The following is a 20,007-nucleotide window of genomic DNA, read 5'->3' as shown; positions in this document are numbered from 1 at the left end:
TAGTCTTTAGCAATATAAATAAAATAAAATAACAAAAAACCTTAAATCTCATATTTTTCATCTTTTTCACTTAGGCGCCCCCCAAAATCTCTCTCTCCTTCTCAATCTTATGTCTGCAATCATCACTTTAGTGACCCTTTTTTCAATTCCATCAACTTGCCTAGCTTTTGACGATTAGCTTTGCTAGGTCGTCGACCTGGGTCACATGCACACATGTGTCCTTCTTTTGTTACTACTTTGAACATTGTTTTTAACAATGATGTCGTAGGATTAATAGTGTTTAAAGTTGGCTTTCAAGATCTTATGGACAAACTGGTCACATGGAATAAAGACGATGAAACTCCCTCCCACTGTCAAATGCAATCCTATTTCTAGTAGTCCCATCATCTTATGGTTGCAATTTCTTCAAATACTCACTTGCCAACAACTTCGCTTGTACAATCAACTTTGCTCTTTCTCACCTTGGAGGAAGTACATTGTTGTAGACAACCATAGGTTTTAACATCCCTCGTCGACTTCCTTCACATAGACACATGCTACAGGCATTTGGAAGCGTGAAGGACTATATTGAGTGATTTTTAATTTTGATTATGGAATTTTTAGATAGGGTATTTGTGTTTCTTGAATGTTTAGATAGAGTGTATTTGTGGTATTTAAGTTCTTTTTGAAGTAGTGTATCTTTGCATTCTTGTCTGTAATTAATTTGGTTGTTTTTAGGGTAGTTTTATCATCTACTAATTAGTATTTTCTATTATATAAACCTGTTTTGCTATTTTTGCAATTCTGAAACTTTTTTGCCATTTTTTCAAATGAAACTTTAAAATTTTCTATTTTTCTTGTCAACCAAAAAAAAAAAAATTCTATAAATGTCCATCCAAATCCTCTATTTGATAGATATGTTCGACAACTTCCTTATGCCTCCTGTTGCCACGTGCCTAAAGTGATGCAGAGCGGCCGACATCCTCGAAAATGGTTAATTTTTAAAGAAAACAAAGGAGTCGCCACCAATCCTTTTATGGTGTGAGTGCCAAATAAAGTAAATAATTTTTAATTAAAAAAATCAGTCTGTAAAACTAAAGTGGAGTTCGAGAGTCGTTTGTGTATGGGGAAGGTGTGATAGCACCCCTCAACACCAATTTAAAAAACGACGACCAAATTTTAAATCTTGAATTAAAAATATTTTTTAAAAATAAAAATAATGTCTTATTTTAACCTTCATTGTTCCCATGTTTGAAGTCGTGATCCCATGAAAAAAGTAGACAAAATTCCATCAATTGGGTCCGTTTAAAATTTAAGAAAAATTCTTCATCTTATGAAAGTTGGGAAATATTACAAATTTCTCACATCTGGGATAGGATATACATTTAATAAATGAAGATATTTTAAAAAATATATATTAACTAAGTTCATTTTTTTGGATCAAATCTCAAATTCTCAAAAATTATGATCTTTCACTTCAAGAATTCTAGAAAATTGGATTCCTAAATTGTCTAGATTTCGTCATATGATTTTTTTTTAAGGGAAAACAACCTTAGAAACCATATCAGTAGGAAAAATAATTAGACGACTTATTGAAATAATACATTAATTTTTAAATATTCAAAAACAAAAACAGTTTAATTTAAAGAAATTCTTAAATGACTTAATTTTTTAAAAAAGGATTAATAAACTCAGAGAAATGTTAATTAAAAATCAAAGTCAATTTCATGTCAACGTTATATAAGGAAGAATAGATAATTTAAGAAACATAAAAAAAAAAAAAAAATCGACTCAACATCAAAAAGATTCTAGAAAATCGAACTCCAAGATTTTCTAAATTTCATCATCGAGTATTTATTCTAAAATATCATAATAAACTTTATAACATAATATGGACATATTAAAATAATAGCACAGTAAAATGCATGAAAAATTAAAATAATTAAATGTAATACAAAGAATAAGGTTAAAAACCATTTTTGGTTCCTAAATATTCATTAAAATAACAATTTAGATCTTGAACTTTGTTTGTATCGATTCAGTCTTTGTACTTTCAATTTTTTAACAATTTTATCCCATACATGTTTAAGTTTCATAAAATAATCTTGGATCTTAATTTATTGGATTGATTTAAGAAACATAAGAAAAAAAAAACCGACTCAACATCTAAAAGATTCTAGAAAATCGAACTTTCAGATTTTCTAAATTCCATCATCGAGTATTTATTCTAAAATATCATAATAAACTTTATAACATAATATAGATATATTAAAATAATAGCACAGTAAAATGCGTGAAAAATTAAAATAATTAAATGTAATACAAAGAATAAGGTTAAAAACCATTTTTGATTCCTAAACATTCATTAAAGTAACAATTTAGACCTTGAACTTTGTTTGTATCGATTCAATCCTTGTTTTTTCAATTTTTTAACAATTTTGTCCCTGAACTTTAGTATGTACAATTTAGTCTTTGTACTTCTAAATTCATAACAATTTAATCCCTAATGTAAATAATTTTATCAAAATTAGATGTCAAATTTTATTATTTTATGATGTAAACTTTGTATTTTATATATTTAGTATCTAATTAGTTTATCGATTTATTTATGCAAGAAATCTTGTTAAATCTTAACTCTAATTTCTACAATAGGGACTAAATTGTTATAAATTTGAAAGTATAAGGATTAAATTATTACATAGTAAGGTTTAGGAATAAAATTGTTGCAAAATTAATAGTTTTGGTATTAAATCGTTACAACCCAAAGTTCAGGAACTAAATTGTTACTTTTATGAAAGTTTAGGGATTAAAAGTCATTTTTAATTAAAAAAAATTAAGTAAATAAGTAAAAAAATGTCAAATAGAGATTATGAGATGAAAAGCCAAAAATCAAAGGGGTGTTTCAAATTTAGAAAATTGGGTAAATTATTTACAAATATAGCAAAATATCACTATCAAATTTAGAAAATTGTGATAGACCACAACAGAAATCTATCAGTTTGATAAATCTCTATCACGGTCTATGATCCAGTGATAGATGTCTATCGCAATCTATTCCTGATAGACATTGACATTTTGTTATATTTGAAAATAGTATTTAAAACGTTTATCCAAAATCAAAATAACTAAATAATAATAAATAAATAAATAAACCTAAACATAGGCATAAAAAAGGAGCATGGGGCATTTTCAAATTTAGAAAATTGAGCTAACTCGACAAAAAGTGTACAAAGGAATTAGAAACTAAAGCCAGGGAATGTAAAATGACAAAAATAAATAAATAAATAATTTTTTATTTTTTATTATTTTTTTTAAAAAAAAAACCCCACGAAAAGGCAATTACGCAAATGGCTCATGATGCGACCCATCAGACAAGAGCCTCGATTAATCGGTGCGGCCCAATTAATCATCAACCCTTGCGAATGAAAGAAATAAAAGATAGCACCGAACGATCGTTCCTCTTCCCCAACCAACGTTTTTCTTCTCCTTTTCATCTATTGTAAAACACCTTCAAAGCTTCTAGCTTGGATTTATGGATTCCATTTTCTCAGCAACTTCTGTCTCTTCCATTCTGGTGAAAGGAAATGGAGGAATTGGCTGCCAGGCTACGATGGCTCATTTCAAGACCAACTCTAGAAGACGCCTACCCAAAAACCTCCTCTGTCCACGACGGGCCAAGCTTCCTCCTGACCCCGCTGTCAACCAATTCTTGAAGAACAAAACCTCTGCCCCTTCCCCATCCTTAACTGATTTGATTTCCTCTGAGATTTTCCAACTCCCTAAAGGTGAAGACGATGAGCATGAAGAAATCCACGCTTATGACTATAAGGATACTGATGTTGTTTGGGATTCAGATGAAATTGAAGCCATTTCATCACTCTTCCAAGGGAGAATTCCTCAGAAACCCGGTAAATTGAACCGAGATAGACCTCTTCCTCTCCCACTTCCTCACAAGCTACGACCATCAGGGCTTCCTGACCCTAAAATCCGCCCAAGAATAATGGTTTCTTCGCGTGCTTTGCTGTCTAAGCAAGTCTACAAGCGTCCTGACTTTCTTATTGGCCTTGCCAGGGCGATTAGAGATTTGTCCCCGGAGGAAAATGTGTCCAAGGTTCTCAACCGTTGGGGTCCTTTTTTGCAGAAGGGCTCTTTGTCATTGACGATTAAGGAACTGGGTCATATGGGTCTTCCTGATAGAGCTCTAAAGACGTTTTCTTGGGCGCAGGAACAACCTCGACTCTTTCCGGATGATCGTGTTTTGGCCTCAACCGTTGAGGTCCTTGCAAGGAACCATGAACTGAAGGTACCTCTAGACTTGGAAGAGTTCACTAAACTTGCTAGTCGTGGTGTGCTCGAGGCAATGGTGAGAGGGTTTATTAAAGGTGGGAGCTTAAATCTTGCTTGGAAGCTTCTTGTAGCTGCAAAGAAGCGTAAGAGACTGTTGGATCCTAGCGTTTATGTGAAGTTGATATTGGAGCTTGGGAAAAACCCTGATAAAAACGTGTTGGTTCTTACCTTACTGGATGAGCTAGGACAAAGAGAAGCCTTGACGTTAAACCAGCAAGATACTACAACTATAATTAAGGTCTGCACAAGGCTTGGTAAATTTGAAATTGCTGAGAAACTTTATAGCTGGTATGTTGAATCTGGACACGAACCTAGTGTGGTTATGTATACTGCCTTAGTTCATAGCCGCTACTCAGACAGGAAATACAGGGAGGCATTATCTTTAGTGTGGGAAATGGAGGCTGCAAATTGTCCTTTTGATCTTCCTGCTTATAGTGTAATGATAAAGCTTTTTGTTACTCTTGGTGATCTTTCAAGGGCTGTTAGATATTTTGCAAAGCTTAAGGAAGCTGGTTTTGCCCCTACATATGATGTATATAGGAAAATGATCACCATTTATTTAGTTTCAGGGAGGTTAGCCAAGTGTAAAGAAATTTACAAGGAAGCAGAGAATGCCGGATTTATCATGGATAAACAAATTACTTCAATGCTGTTGCAATCAAAAAGATGATTCAGCTGTGCAATCCAATTGAACATGTGTACCTTTTTTAAAAAATATATTAATTGTTATTCTTTTCTGGCATAGTTCGATGAATTGGTTGCAGCATTGCCTCTACCTGATGGATGTGAAGAAGAGCAGTTGAAAAGGATTGCAGAACTATAGGTATGAATCTTCTCATATTCTGATGTTGATATAAGAGCAAGAATTCTTGTGTTGTTTACTTCTCAATACCTTGTCACTAGTATCCATTCTAGGCTGAGAACGATGATGTAGGTCAAGAATTTCAAAAGCAGCCACAAGCAGCATGTGTTATCTCGTCTTCTTGTTAATCTTTATATTTTCAACATCTCTAGATGCAAATTGTTGGTCCACCATGATTTCCAAAGCATACCAAAAAAAAGGTTCATATTTTAGATTGTTACATCCGTATGGTTTCATTTCATAAGTTGACTCGATCGTTGTTTGGCTCTTGTTTCTTCTTCTCATTTGTTCATTTCGTTTCTTTCTCTTGTTTATTGTACACAGTAACGACAGTTAATTTTAAAACTATTTTCATGTGTTGTACACTTGCATCATCAAAATTTAAATTGAAATGTCACAAACAATTTGCTTCATTGAACTATTCACAGTTTGTACAAAGTATATAACAAAAAACATGTATGATATACATAACAAAATACAACTACGATATAGTATAGACTAGTAAAAGAATCTATTAGCTCATAGTTCACAACCATATTGAAGCCCGAACTCTGCAATCCTCTCCTGAACCCAATACCCCTTTTGTTGGGGACTCTATCAATAAGATATAATGGACTAGCGGGTTGTTGAAGGCAATGTCCATATCCACCAATCTTCCAAACATGATCCTCCTGAATAACTCAAGTTGCCTCTCTGCAAGCTCTTCTTTGACTATCTTATTTGCAATCCCAATGTGAGGTGATATACTCGTAACTTGGCCAGGAAAATGGTCTCCAACAGAAATCTTTAGATTAGCTATCTATTGCTGCATCTAAAAAAAAACATAGAGATAAAATAGAAAAAAATACAGTATAGGCACTTCTAACAAAATCTCATTTCTTTCTCTCTATTCCTCCTCTTGTTTCTTTCTCATTTTTCTCTCTTGTTCCTTTCTCTCGATTCTCTTGAATTTCTTCCACTCAATTCTCTCGTTTCTTCCTCTCAATTCTTCCTCATGTTTCGATGTCCCCCTATGGTTGATTCTCTTCCTCTCGATTATTCTCTTACAAATATCAAATGAAAACCCTAACATGCACTTGAAACGAAAACCAAAAAAGAAAACATCCGTATCAATGAAGAGGAATTTGAGTGTTTAGAAAGTCAACTATTTCGAAATAGAGGAAGAAACGAGAAATCCATTGAATGTGTATTGTTAGGTAGCATTAAAGATGAAGAATTTCGAAGTAGAAGAAGAAACAAGAAAAAATGAGAGAGTGGAAGAAGAAACGAGAGGGAGAAATTCAAGAGAGAGAGAGTAGTAGAAGAAACGAAAGAGAGAAATCCGTGCAAGAGGAAGAAGTGTTTATTTTTTTTCCTGATGTTTAAAATTCATTTAAAACAGTCAAGTTGTGTCTGACAATAACACGAGGAAGAAGTCCAAGGCAAGAGGAAGGAATGAGAGTTCGTGGGATCACAAGCCCTCACACTTGTTCCAAGGACAAAGTAGTACTTGCACACAAGGTTGCTACACAAGGCTGACGTAAGCAAAAGGCCATTTTTTGAGCAAATTTGAACCTTGGGCCATTTTTCATTTGGACTCCCAAAAGAAGTCATCCGCAAAAATATTCAAGTGGTAAAATCACGCGTGGATGACATCAGCAGGAGGCCACTTTCCATTACTTTTCTACAGGTGGATATTTTTCATTTGGGCCTCCCAAATGAGGTCATCCGTACAAAAAATCCTTTCTATATAAACTCCATTAGTTTGTGTATTAGGGCAATAAGAGATTAATAAAAAATTTCACCACTTCTACTAAAGTTTTACTTGGTACCAAAGATTGTCAAGCGATACCCACGATTTTTTCTCTCATTCTGAAGATCAAGAATCATGACTATTTCAAATATAGAAGATGGATTTGAAATTACAAATCAAGGTTTTCAAATCATAAACCCAGGTAACCAAATTTGCATTGTAAAGCTAAGTTGCACATTTTCTCCTATGGAGACTACGAGTAGTTGCTACCCCAGAAGGAAATGGTCTTGAAGATCATTTGTATGCTGAAAACTCCGCTCCGGATAAAATTCTGAAAATCGTACAAGGAACAACAAAAGTATAGAAAGAAAATTCAGCCTATCAACAGTGGAAGAGACAAGATCGATTAATCTTTTCATGGATTCTTGGTTCTATAAGCGAAGAAATCTTGGGAGATCTGCTTCACTGTACAACAAAAGAGATTTGGTCTAATCTTTCAAGAAATGTTTGCTATGAAGAGCATGGCGAAAATAATGCATATACAAATTGAACTGTAGAATCTTTGAAAAGATCAGCCCTTGAAATATTATCTACGGAAGTTGAAAACCTTTGTTGATATGCTTAATGCTTCAGGTATAACTATAACCACTGAAGATCATCCATTGCACATTTTATCTGGATTAGGAACAAACTATGATTCTGTAGTATCTATTATAACATCTCAAAAGAAATCCATGGATATTCAAGAAGTTACGTCTCTACTTTCTCAAGAAAGTCTATTGAAAAACGAAAGATCTCTTCAAAATAGTCCTCATCTTCCCTCTGTAAATCTTGCTTGTAGCAAAAATTTTGGAAAGTCGTTAAATGATGCAAACAGAACTTTCAACCAAAATAATCAACAGTATTCTGACAATAGAAATAAGGGAGGAAATTCTGGAAAAGGAGGAAATAAAAACTGGGGAAATCAAATAAAGTCCAATGTCAAATATGCAATAAATTTGGACACAACATCGAAATGTTATTTTCATGTTCCAATGCAGTACTCTGGTCCGACTAATGTCTCAAACTCAACAGCTTTCTGGACTTCATCAAATGATATCAATAAGGATACATATTCGTATCCTGATTCAGGAACTACAAACCATATTACTCATGATCTAAATAATTTGACAATGAGCACAGAAGCTACTGGAGGACAAGTTCAAGTTGCTAATGGTTCACGTGTGTCCATTTCCCATTTTGTTTATACTTCACTTACCAAATCAAATCATATTTTTCGTAAACTTACTTCACATTCCCTTTGTCACTAAAAATCTTATAGGCTTTGACCAATTCAATAAAGACAATAATGTCTATTTTGAATTTCATCCATTTTATTGTCTTGTGAAGAAATCGAGCAACTGGAACAATTCTTCTTCAAGGAACAATTCATCACGGTTTATACTCTTTTCAAGTGGAAAAGCCTCTCTCATATTCTAAGATGAAGACTCAAACCAATACACAAATTCCTGTCCTAAAATCCAGTCTTTTGCATTTTCTTGTGAACCTATTAACAATTGTACTTCTTCATCTTCTTTTGATATACCACATAGAAGATTTGGACATCCTTCATTACCTATTGTAAAACGAACAGCAAAGCAGAGTACAATAAAACTTTTTACTTCTGTCAAGCTTGTGCAATTGGCAAGTCATTATCTTCCTTTTTCCTCCTCTAACACGCTACACTGCACCACTACAATTTATTGCTGATCTTTGGGGACCATCTCATTAAACTTCTAAGAATAGTTTTAAATATTACATCAGCTTTATAGATGTCTATTCTCGTTTTACCTGGATCTACTTTCTTAAAAACAAATCTGAAGGCATTTTTACTTTTCAGATTTTTCAAAGTATACATTGGAAAACTTATTGGCTTATCCATTTTGCATTTCCAATCTAATGGGGGAGTCGAATTCAAAACTTTTATTCCTTTTCTTAACTCTTAGGGAATTGAACATAAGTTCCCGTTCACATATACTTCTCAACAGAACGACATTGCCAAAAATAAACACTGCCATATTATTGTAGATATTGGTATCACCCTTCTTTCTCAATCGAGTATTCCCTTAAAATATTTGGATGAGACATTTTCCATGGCTGTTTACCTTGTTAATCGGCTTTCTACTTCAACCCTTCATGACTTGTCTCCTCTTCAAATCCTACTCAATAAAAAGCCTGACTATTCTTCCTTGAAAATCTTTGATTGTCTTTGTTTTCCTTGTCTTAGACCCTACTACGATCATAAATTAAATTTTCGGTCATTACCCTGTACTTTTCTTGATACAGTAATATACTCGAAGGATATGAGTGATGGGAGATTATACATATCAAGAAATGTCAAATTTGATGAAAATACTTTTCCTTTTTCCCAAAAACAAACCAAAAGTACCATTTTGCACAGATCTTACTGAAAATAATAAATTCACATTACTTCCAGCCCCACCCATATTTTCTTCAATTCCATCATGATCTTCACCTACACCTATTAACCCTAACACTATCTCCTCTTCTTCTGATCAAAATGGTATACCAACTGACCTATTAGCACCGAATTGTGTTGATCCTTCACCTTCAGAAGAAGATACACCTGCTGGATGTGATAATACTATTTGCAGTAATTATATCTGTGGAATACCTGCTGTTTGTGCCAATGATATACAGGATTGTACTAGTACTACTACTGATAACACTGAAGATGAATTGCCTTCATCTAGTTCTGACTCTCAAAGAAATAATATCAATACTCATGGGCCTAGGTCCTCACATCCGATGGTCACATGATCAAAGAATGGTATATTTGAGCCAAAAGTTTTTCCAACTGATTATTCAGAAAATGAACCACCTACAGCTAAAGAAGCTCTCAAACATCCTTAGTGGCGAAAGGCAATCGAGGAAGAGTATAATGCTTTACTAACAACACATGGGAGTTGGTACCTCAGTCTAAAGAACAAAAGATAATTGATTGCAAATGGGTCTTCAAAATCAAGCAAGATACTGATGGTTCAATCTCTCGATACAAGGTAGGCCTAGTGGCAAGGAAGCTGATATCAATTATAGTGAAACTTTTAGTCCAGTAGTAAAATTTGTTACAATCAGAGCACTCTTTACTTTTGCCATATCAAAAGGCTGGACTGTTAGACAAATTGATATCAACAATGCTTTTCTACACGACTTGTTATCAATAGATGTTTTTATGGAGCAACCAACTGGTTTTATCTCTTCTACCAATACCTCTCATGAGTATAAACTCAAAAAGGCATTATATGGCCTCAAGCAAGCTCTTAGAGCATGGTATGATCGACTAACCTCTTTCTTGTGTTCATTAGGTTTTATATGCTCAAGGGCTGATCCGTCTTTGCTGTTCAGATTCACTAAACAGATGCTTCATACTGATATATGTAAATGATATAGTAATAGCAGGAAACTCGAATTCCATGATTGAAGAACTCATTTCTTTACTTTTGTCAATTTTTCTCTGAAGGATATTGGAAAATTGACATTTTTTGGGCATAGAAGTATCCTATCCATCATCTGGAGGTCTTTTTCTGTCTCAACAAAAATATATTTACGATCATCGAGCACAAATGATGGAAGCAAATCCAATTGCAACACCTATGATCAGTAACTACTTTGTGTCTGCAAAGCAATCCTTTGCTTTATAGGAGTATTGTTGGGGTGGGCAGTCCAGTATGTTACACTCATTAGACCTGAAATATCTTTTTGTGTAAACAAAGCTTGCCACTTTATGCAGACTCCAACCTTAATCCATTGGCAACTTGTGAAAAGAATATTGAGATACCTTAAAGGAACTTGTGATTTTGGATTCTTGCTAAATAAATCAACTCATCTTAATATTACTGGTTTTTCCGGTGCTGACTGGGCATCGATCCCAGAAGATCATAAATCAACCTCTGGATTCTGTATATTTGTTGGTGAAAATCCAGTTTGGGGTCTAGGAAACAGTCTATTATTTATCGTTTGAGCACTGAAGCAGAATATTGCTCAATGACTATTGCAACTACTGAGATTCTATGGCTAAATTCTTTGTTTACCGAGCTGAAAATTCCTATTGATCAAACAACTTGAGCGCTGTAGATCTTAGAGCTAATCCTGTTTTGCATTCAAGAACCAAACATGTGGAGTTAGACATACTTCATCAGAGATCTTGTCTTGGCAAAGAAATTGGCGTTAGACATCCACCAGCTTTTGCTCAAGTTGCAGATATTCTTACAAAAGCTCTTTCAGCTGCAAATTTTAAAAGATTACGTTTCAAGCTTAATGTTTTGTCTGCACAGACCATTGGCTTGAGGGGGGATGTTAAGGAAGCTCATTGAAGATCAAGCCCAGCTAGTTGAAAATTTTTGTTATATGTTAGAGCTTAAACATGTATTTGGCTCTCTGTATAAACTCCATTAGTTTGTGTATTTGGGCAATGAGAGACTAATAAAAAGTTCCATCACTTCTACTGAAGTTTCAATCAACAAAAGTTACACATAAAAACAAGTAGAAAAAAAAAGCCATAGACTAATACAATTATCTAAATTTTAAACACTAAGGAACGTTTGAGACACTTCGTTGGTTATTATAATTCATGGATATTATAGTCTATGCACTATAATAAGGTGTGTTAAAAATGCAAACAATTTTAGTTTAGATAATATAATAAACATTGTACCAAAGAGAGAGAGAATGATTAGCATCAACATTATTATATTTAGAGTCCCAAACATAGAGTGTGCTAACTTCAAGTTGAGAGTCTAAACAGCCCCTAGAAGAAGTAAATCTATAAATAAAAAGTAACATATGTGTTTTCAATTTGCTCAGAAATATATCCCGTACAACAGAATTATGATTTTGGAAAATAATTAAAACTTTTTTATGAATATTTAAATATTTTAGGTAACTTCTCTTTTATCCTCATATATCACCAATATACTATTTCTTTGGTATATCATTGAATAAAATCCAAAGTAATAACAACGCAAGACAAAAAAAAAAAACAAAAAAGGAAAAAGAAAAAAAAATAGAATAACTTTTTTCCTTTTTAAAATAAGATATCGATAGAGTCATAGAACTATTTTTCTTGCCTAAACTGTAGAGCTGCATGTACTTCTACATGTATTAAATATAAAAACAAAGAGCCATATGGCGGAAAATGAATGAGGGAGATATGGAAAATATTCATACATTGGTATTGTTAGTGTAGGAAAATTCCCTAACTCTTTCAATCTGCTTTCTTCAAGTTCAAGCAATTATCTGCCACTTGGCTGAACAGCTCCTGAACTTGTATTAATTCTCTCTCTACAACAGACAGTTTAAGTAAGATTGTTAGTTAGGCATAGTATCAGTATATTCAATAGAATGGAGTGAACATGATAAATTTAGGACTTAAATTATTAAATAAAACTATTTGAATCATTGTAAGTCACAAGCCAAACAATGATTCAGTCGACTTATGAAATAGAATCATATGACAGTAACAATCCAAAATAGAAACTTCTTGTTTTTTTGCTATGCTTTTGAAATTATGGTGGACCCATAATTTCCATCTAGGGATGTTGAAAATATAAAGATTAACAAACACCTGCTGCTTGTAGCTGCTTTTGAAGTTCTTGACCTACGGCATCGTTCTCAGCCTGGAATGGATAACAAGTTTCAACATACTGAGAAGTAAACAACACGAGAATTCTTGGTCGTATATCAACATCAGAATATGAGAAGATTCATACTTGTAGTTCTGCGATTCTTTTCAACTGCTCTTCTTCACCTCCATCAGATAGAGGCAATGCTGCAACCAATGCATCAAACTGTGCCAGAAAATAATAACAATAAATTTTTTGTCAAAAAGGTACACATATTCAATTGGATTGCATATAAATGAAGCAAGATCCCAACCCTTTCTTTAGTTCAAAATGCTAATAAATTTTATTTTTGGATGAAAAACTAGACTTTTGTTGAAAAAAGATGAAAGAATACACGGACATACAAGAATGTTACGCCCACAAAAAGGTGAACTAACTATAAGAAGGGTCTTCAATTCAGTGAAACGTGACTAAGCAAGAAATTCCAAAAAAACTAACACCAAGATCCCAAGATTCTATTATTTCTCCCCTTGAAGATCCCTATTATTTATCTGGCCCACAAACCCCACAAAATAGCACACACTCCAACGAAAACAATGTTTTTGACAGAAAAAAAAGAGGTGGATGGAGGAGAAATCCTTAGTCGACTCCCTGCAACTCCTCAGAGAAAGCTAATAAATAATATATCCAGAATTGAAAAACTTTTACACATTTCTATTACCTACAACTATCACACTAGGATTCCCAAACGTAAATTCTATATTCCTTAAAGAAATTGTTCGAAAGAACAAACCTTAATTCATTGCTACATTCAACTCCGTCGTTGGAAACTTATGAAAATCAAATCTCTCAGCAACATTGTCTCAAATACAGAGTTTGAATAGTAGATTCCAAAATATCGACATGCATGAGAGCTCCTTAAAGTGGGGCTAAATATACATAAGGTAGTTAAAAGCAAGGAATAACTAAAAAAAATTCTCAGCACTTCGTTTTATTGGCGATCTGAAACGCCATAGCTATCTAAGTAGTATCTGACGTTGGATGGCAAAAATAGATTGAAGTTTCCAATACCAAATTTGCTCCCTTTGATGGATTGTATCATATATCATAGCATTAGAATTTGTACGCATCTCAAGTAGCGGGAAATCTGCTCCCTTGATATTTTACTCTCTTCCAACCTCAACACAAGGGTGATTCAAGCAGATAGTAGATTCTCGGTTACTTATCCAATAGACCGAATGTATATAAAGTTAATCTAGGATACTGACATTTGAAAACAAAAATAGCAACATAAATTTTCACCAAAAGGAAAAAGCAAATACTTTTCTTAATGTTTCAACTTTCAACCCGTGAAGAAGTTATTAACCAGAGGCGCGGCCATCACCCATTCATATTCCCACCCCGAAGTATTAAGAATCGAGCAAACACTTCAATCCCACAGAATAAATAATTCATACCTGCTTAGCAGCTTTCACCAGAGCAGCGCTCATGAGCTTGGGCTGCTCTGCGATATTTGCACTGTCCTCTGTAGGTTCGTGAGATGGCGGTTCGGGGTAATTAGGAGATAAACGAACTGGAGGAGCGTCTCTTTGTAATGTCCCAAATGTGTTGAAAGCTAAAGCAGCAATTGCGTTAACTTGTTCCTGCAGTTGAGAAATTATGTCCATCTTTCACCTTATCCCTAAGAAGAATTATACAAAGGATGATTCAGCAAACAATACACATAATCACTCCAATTAAATCAGCAAACCACTTCCAAGGGGTTGACAAAGCTTTTCAGATTTTTTTTCTCGCTATCATAGAATTTGACGTTTTAAAAATGTCAAAGAATTTTGATAATGTACTTGCCACATTTTCAATGTCAAGAGTAATTTAGTTGAATTAAGAGACTGCTATTAAAAGAACACAATTCGCTAAGGTGGGAGTTTGAATTTCGCTTTAGTGCTTTTTTATTTTGGCTTTGTCAAATCCTTCTCATCTCTCTCACTTCGCTCTTAAATTTAAAATTTAACAATTTTATAAATTTAAGACATTTGAATACCAACACGAAGATCACATTAAAGGAAAAGTAAAGACAATGGAGACCTCTTTAACTAATAGGACTGGACGATAATGTAAAGTGGACTTAAAAATGGTAGTGAAAGACAAGATCGAACCGAAATGGAGGGGAGAATAGAGATGGCAGGTGCGTTTGAGCTTCGTATGGCTGGCCGTGGCGAGGCGCGGACTGGCGATTGAGCTTCGAAATGGAGAAGGAGATGGCAGCCAGCAGGGGAGAAATGAAGAGGCTTCGATTGAGAAATGGTAGAAATGGCGACTGGCGATTGAGCTTCGGTTGAGTTTCGGATGGCTGGGGCTGGCGCTGGCGTTTCAGTTTTGGGATTCCTTTCCTTTATTTTTTTTAATATGTTCTCTGATTCCTTATTTTCCTCCGGATTCCTGATTTTCCTCCATTTTCAAATTTGAGTTTATCTTCCATTTCTCTCATATTTCATATCTTTTTTAATTTATCTTATGTTTTTTTTATATATCTTAAGTACTAAGTAATTTTAAATTAGTTATCCTTCCTACATATTTACGAATATTTATATTTAAAAAAATTCAAGCACTCTCATCTTACATATTTATAAATATTTATATTTTAAAAATCTAAGCACTCTCCTCCCTACATATTTATAAATATTTATCTTAAAGAAACCCCTAATTTTAGTTTATATCCCACCCTTTTCTTTCTCGCTTTCCCATTTGTCGTAGGTTGGAGCCATAGCATCTCCACAAAATATATTTTTTTATAAAAAAATCCTAATTCTACTTTACCTACCTCCCGTTTCATGTCATCATTTTCTTTCTCTTTTCTCTTTTCCATTTGTAGCATGGAGTGTAAAAAACATAAGCGAAAGAGTTGTTGCATGTTGGAGAACCCACCACCCTCGAACCCGGACAACAGTGGTGCGTGCATGTGGTGAAAGGGTTATACTTCCACCACCACCACACCTTGGAGTTACCTCTAGCATGCGTGGGTATTTATACCTTTAAGGCAATGCTTAATTCTCCAATGTGGTATTATTTTTACTTTTGTTAAGGGTCTAAGCCCAAGAGTCATTCCAATAATCCCCACAAATGACTATTATGACAAAATTAAAAATAAAACAAATTATTTGAAGAAAATATTCTAAGCAAAGATAGGAGAACAAACTTAAACATCAATGTCTAACGATTAAAATTGATGCATAGTGAAGTGGGGCAACAACTTCATTAGAGAAAGTGAGTTACCTCTTAAACTTTCAATAACATTAGTTGAGACCCCCCACAACATGTTTTACTCTAAGTATTTTTTCTTGATTCCACGATATAGAGTGTGCTAATAAGGCCATGCACGTAAATCTCGAGTCACCTGAAAGCTATAGAAAATGACTCTTAAACTCTTTTATATAAGGCGGTCACACCTTCACTATTACGTCAAATACTTCATCAAGTCTATTATAAACAAACCACTCAAAACTGAGCTATGAAAACTTCGTCATCTAGTTTGTACCAGAGCCAACTTCATCAAGTCTGTCAGAGACAAACCACTCATATACTAAGTTATGAAGATTTCAACATGAAGGAATGATATATCATTCAACGGAAGAATACAGAATCAATAAGCACTTAAACTACATTTAATTTGAGTTTTAAGCATGATGTTCATGTGATATTCATAAGAGGGTTTGAAACACATATTATCTTTGAAGATTTCACCACGAATTCAGATGAAAAACACCAAGATAGAGCTTGAATCACCAAGAAGAAAACCACCAAGATCTTCTCTATTATACTCAAGCTAGAACGTGAGGTGGAAACACTTGAACAAGTTGAATTGATGATGAACCAGAGTAGGGTTTTTAGGTTATCAATTCAGAAAAATATATTTAAGTAATCTCTCTAATCTTCATACATGGAGCTTCAATATATAGGTAAAAAAACATGCAAAATGTATATGGTTGCATGTTGGGCAGCTTAAAGATCATCAAAACTTGAAATGGAATTTGGTGATTCTACATTAAATATGTTAGCAGATTTTTCCCAAAAATGGAAAAACCTATTAACCTCAAATGATTTCAAAAAATCATTTTATTTAAATTAATTTTATAAAATTAATTCAAATTAATTAATTTAAATAAAACTAATTTTAATTGATTTTTTAATAATATTAATTTAATATCTAAATATTAAATTAATAAAATATTAATTTCACTAATGAATCAATTTTATATTTAAATCATAATTTAAATATTAATTAATTTTCCAATTTCATTTAATTTCAATTAAATTAAACGTTTATAATTATATCATATACAATCAATCGAAAATCCTAAAAATTGAATTTGAACATTTCAAATTCATAACCCTAATTTCATACATCAATACTCAATTTTTTCTTCCAATTTAAGGATCTAGTAGAGGGACCTAATGAACCTACAGATCATGAGCTCCAACGATTTGTAATTAATTCGTTAAAACTCTTTAATCGAATTAATTACTATTCGTTAACTATCAAGACGCACCACTATAACTCGATAATTGTACTCTCCTCACTGTAGATATATTTTTGTCCATATAAACCATAATCAGTAAGTCGATCCTTCACAGGTCGTTCGTATTTATAGCTGGATCAAAATTATCGTTTTACCCATGTAAATACATCTTGTTCCTTAAGTTCCCACTGACCCTATAATGAACAATTCGATTCATAATACTACTTATGAATCATATCCTTTCTCTATCATGAGAAGGAAGGGTCCCAATTGTTCAAGACCTTGAATCAGTACTTAAGAGAACAACCTATCTGCTAACCCTAAAATGGGTAGGAGTGAATTCCATCTTGCAAGGCTATGTCCCCAGCTATTCATCCAGTCTTATCCCAAAATGGAAGGCTTATTGAGTAGTGTTGTTGGACTATTCTCACCCATGCAGATCAAAGGATAAGCCCAAATAAACAGGAGTTCATAGCTAGCTCAGGATTAAGATCGAGTTATCCTAGGTTACTTAAGTATGAAATAGTCAATTTTAACAGTAAACGGTCGTTATAAAGAAAAGTGACTATTTCGTGGTTCAGTCTATATGCAAACTCATTGTATAGGATGTCCCACTCACATGTCTCTACAAGAATGATTTGTGGATCACATCATTTGTATTACCTATATAAAATGGGCCGCATCCAATAGTGTTACCAGGATGAGATACCCAATTTCATCCATATACTTATAGACCATTTAGTCTATATACTTTTAACTTGATCCTGTTTATGTCACCACATAAAGTTAAAGTATTCATACTATAGCCATGGATAGGTTTATTGGATTTTCATAATAGAATGCAAAATCAACAACTTAATTGAATAAAATACTCAATAATATTCTATTGATAAATAGAATGTTTAACATAAAATTTACAAACGGCGAGTTCTAGGACATTCCCAATAATCTCCCACTTGGACTAAAACACTAGTGAAAACAAATATATGCAATACAATGTTGAGAAACATAAAGGAAAAATACAATAAACTAGGGCATTCTTTAATACCATAGATATTCTCCCACTTGCCTTAGATTATGTTGCTCGGAGTCCTAGTCCAACCAGGTGGCCCTCGAACACTTTAGCCGAGAGGGCTTTCATAAATGGATCAACAAGGTTGTCTTCAAAGGCTATCGATGGTACTTTCTTTCTATATGTTTTCCACGTTTGTGACTCATTGGTTCTTTCGAGTTGGCAACAACACCACTATTGTCACAATACAGTATGATAGGTAGGTGCATATCTGGAACTACTTCCAAGTCAGCCAAGAATTTATATAGCCATACTACTTCTTTAGTGGCTTCACATGCGACTACGTATTCTGCTTCCATTGTGGGGTCAGCGATACAACTTTGCTTAATACTTCTCCAAACTATAGCTCCTCCATTGAGAGTGAAAACTAATCCTGAAGTAGATTTTCTTGAATCCACGTCAGTCTGAAAATCAGAATCAGTGTATTCGGTAAGGATCAAATCCTTAAGTCCATACACAAACATATAGTCCCTCATTTCTCTTAGATACTTGAGGATGTTTTTTATAGCAGTTCAATGACTGTGTCCCATATTGGATTGGAACTTGCTAACGATTCCAACTTTAAAGCATATGTCAAGGCGTGTACACAACATTGCGTACATCAAACTCCCAACTGTAGATGCATATGGAATTCTTGTCATTTCCTCAACATCTTAAGGTGTCTTAGGGCACTATTCCTTTGACAAATGAATTCCATGTCTAAAAGGTAACATACGTCTTTTGGAATTTTGCATATTATATCTTGACAACATCTTGTCAATATAAGATGCCTGAGATAGTGTTAGGGTTTTATTCTTTCGATTTCGAAAGATCTATTCCTAGAACATATTGAACATCACACAAATCTTTCATTTGGAATTGTGTTGCTAACCATCTCTTTACGTCAGCAAGGAAGCTTGTCTCATTCCCAATGAGCACGATATCATCAACATAAAGAACTAAGAATGCTATAGTTTTGTTGAGTATCTTCTTGTATACACAAGGTTCGTCAACATTTTGTTCAAAGCCATAAGATTTGATCGTAGTATCAAACCTTATATTCCAGGATCTTGAAGCTTGTTTTAACCCATAAATGGAGCGTTTAAGCTTACAGACTTCCTGTTCTTGTCCTTGTTCGATGAGCCCTTCTGGTTGAGACATAAAAATACTTTTATTAAGATGGCCATTCAGAAAAGCTGTCTTGACATCCATTTGCCATATTTCATAGTCATAATATGTGAAAATGGATAGAAGTATTCTAATTGATTTTATCATGGCAACAGGAGAAAAAATTTCTCCATAATCAACCCTTTCTCTTTGGGTAAGTCCTTTTGCCACGAGTCTGGCTTTATAGGTTTGCACCTTGCTAGTTTGTTTTCGTTTTCTCTTGTAGATCCATTTGCAACCTATTGGTTTAACCCCATGTGGTTGATCTACAAGTTCCCAGATAGAGTTGAAGTACATAAACTCAATTTCAACATCCATGACTTTTATCACTATTCCTTGTCAACATCTTCCATTGCCTTTTTAAAGGTTAATGGATCCTCTAATCTATCATCATGTATGATGTTTTGAGTTTCTATTAAACCCATATAGCGTTCAGGTTGTTGAATAACCCTCCCACTACGTTGAGGCATACTCAACTCTTGAGATGGACGTGACAGGAAAACAACTGTTGTTGATGGACCAGTTTGATCAACAACTCTTATTGATGTTTCTATAGCATCTTTGGTCAGTTCTTGCAATATTAGTTTACTGCGAGGTAGATGATTTTTTATATGATCTTCTTCCAAAAATGTAGTGTTTGTCGATACAAATACTTTGTCTTCTTGGGGATTTTAGAATAATCCTCCTTTTGTTTCTTGTGGTATCCTACAAAAGGCATAATTTCGAACGTG

General features: G+C 33.8%; 2 protein-coding genes across 3 annotated transcripts; one reads left to right on the top strand and one right to left on the bottom strand.

Moving 5' to 3' along the window:
* The first annotated feature begins 3,264 nt into the window (after positions 1-3,264).
* EMB975 (Tetratricopeptide repeat (TPR)-like superfamily protein) lies at positions 3,265-5,408 on the top strand. The gene has a single exon (XM_039038049.2). The coding sequence runs from the start codon at positions 3,512-3,514 to the stop codon at positions 4,994-4,996; it is 1,485 nt and encodes a 494-aa protein (XP_038893977.1). The 5' UTR covers positions 3,265-3,511; the 3' UTR covers positions 4,997-5,408.
* Positions 5,409-5,858: 450 nt separating this feature from the next.
* On the bottom strand, positions 5,859-15,035 carry LOC120082763 (mediator of RNA polymerase II transcription subunit 21-like). 2 transcript variants are annotated; one of them, XM_039038052.2, is made up of 6 exons: positions 14,698-15,023; positions 13,999-14,222; positions 12,689-12,766; positions 12,544-12,595; positions 12,147-12,260; positions 5,859-5,999 (listed from the first exon to the last, which is right to left on the bottom strand). In XM_039038052.2, exons 2-5 carry the CDS (start codon positions 14,206-14,208, stop codon positions 12,184-12,186), a joined length of 417 nt encoding a protein of 138 aa, XP_038893980.1. In that variant the 5' UTR covers positions 14,209-14,222; positions 14,698-15,023; the 3' UTR covers positions 5,859-5,999; positions 12,147-12,183. The 2 variants fall into 2 exon arrangements, with proteins under 2 accessions (XP_038893980.1, XP_038893979.1); XM_039038051.2 differs by lacking the exon at positions 5,859-5,999 and having other exon boundaries at positions 11,984-12,260; positions 14,698-15,035.
* Between the last annotated feature and the right edge of the window lie 4,972 nt (positions 15,036-20,007).

This window comes from Benincasa hispida, chromosome 8, assembly GCF_027475165.1.
Source record: "Benincasa hispida cultivar pf3 chromosome 8, pf3_genome.v1.1, whole genome shotgun sequence".
Taxonomy (NCBI): Eukaryota; Viridiplantae; Streptophyta; class Magnoliopsida; order Cucurbitales; family Cucurbitaceae; genus Benincasa; species Benincasa hispida.
Note: the sequence above shows the minus strand (reverse complement) of the source record. Positions and strands in the feature narration are given on the sequence as shown.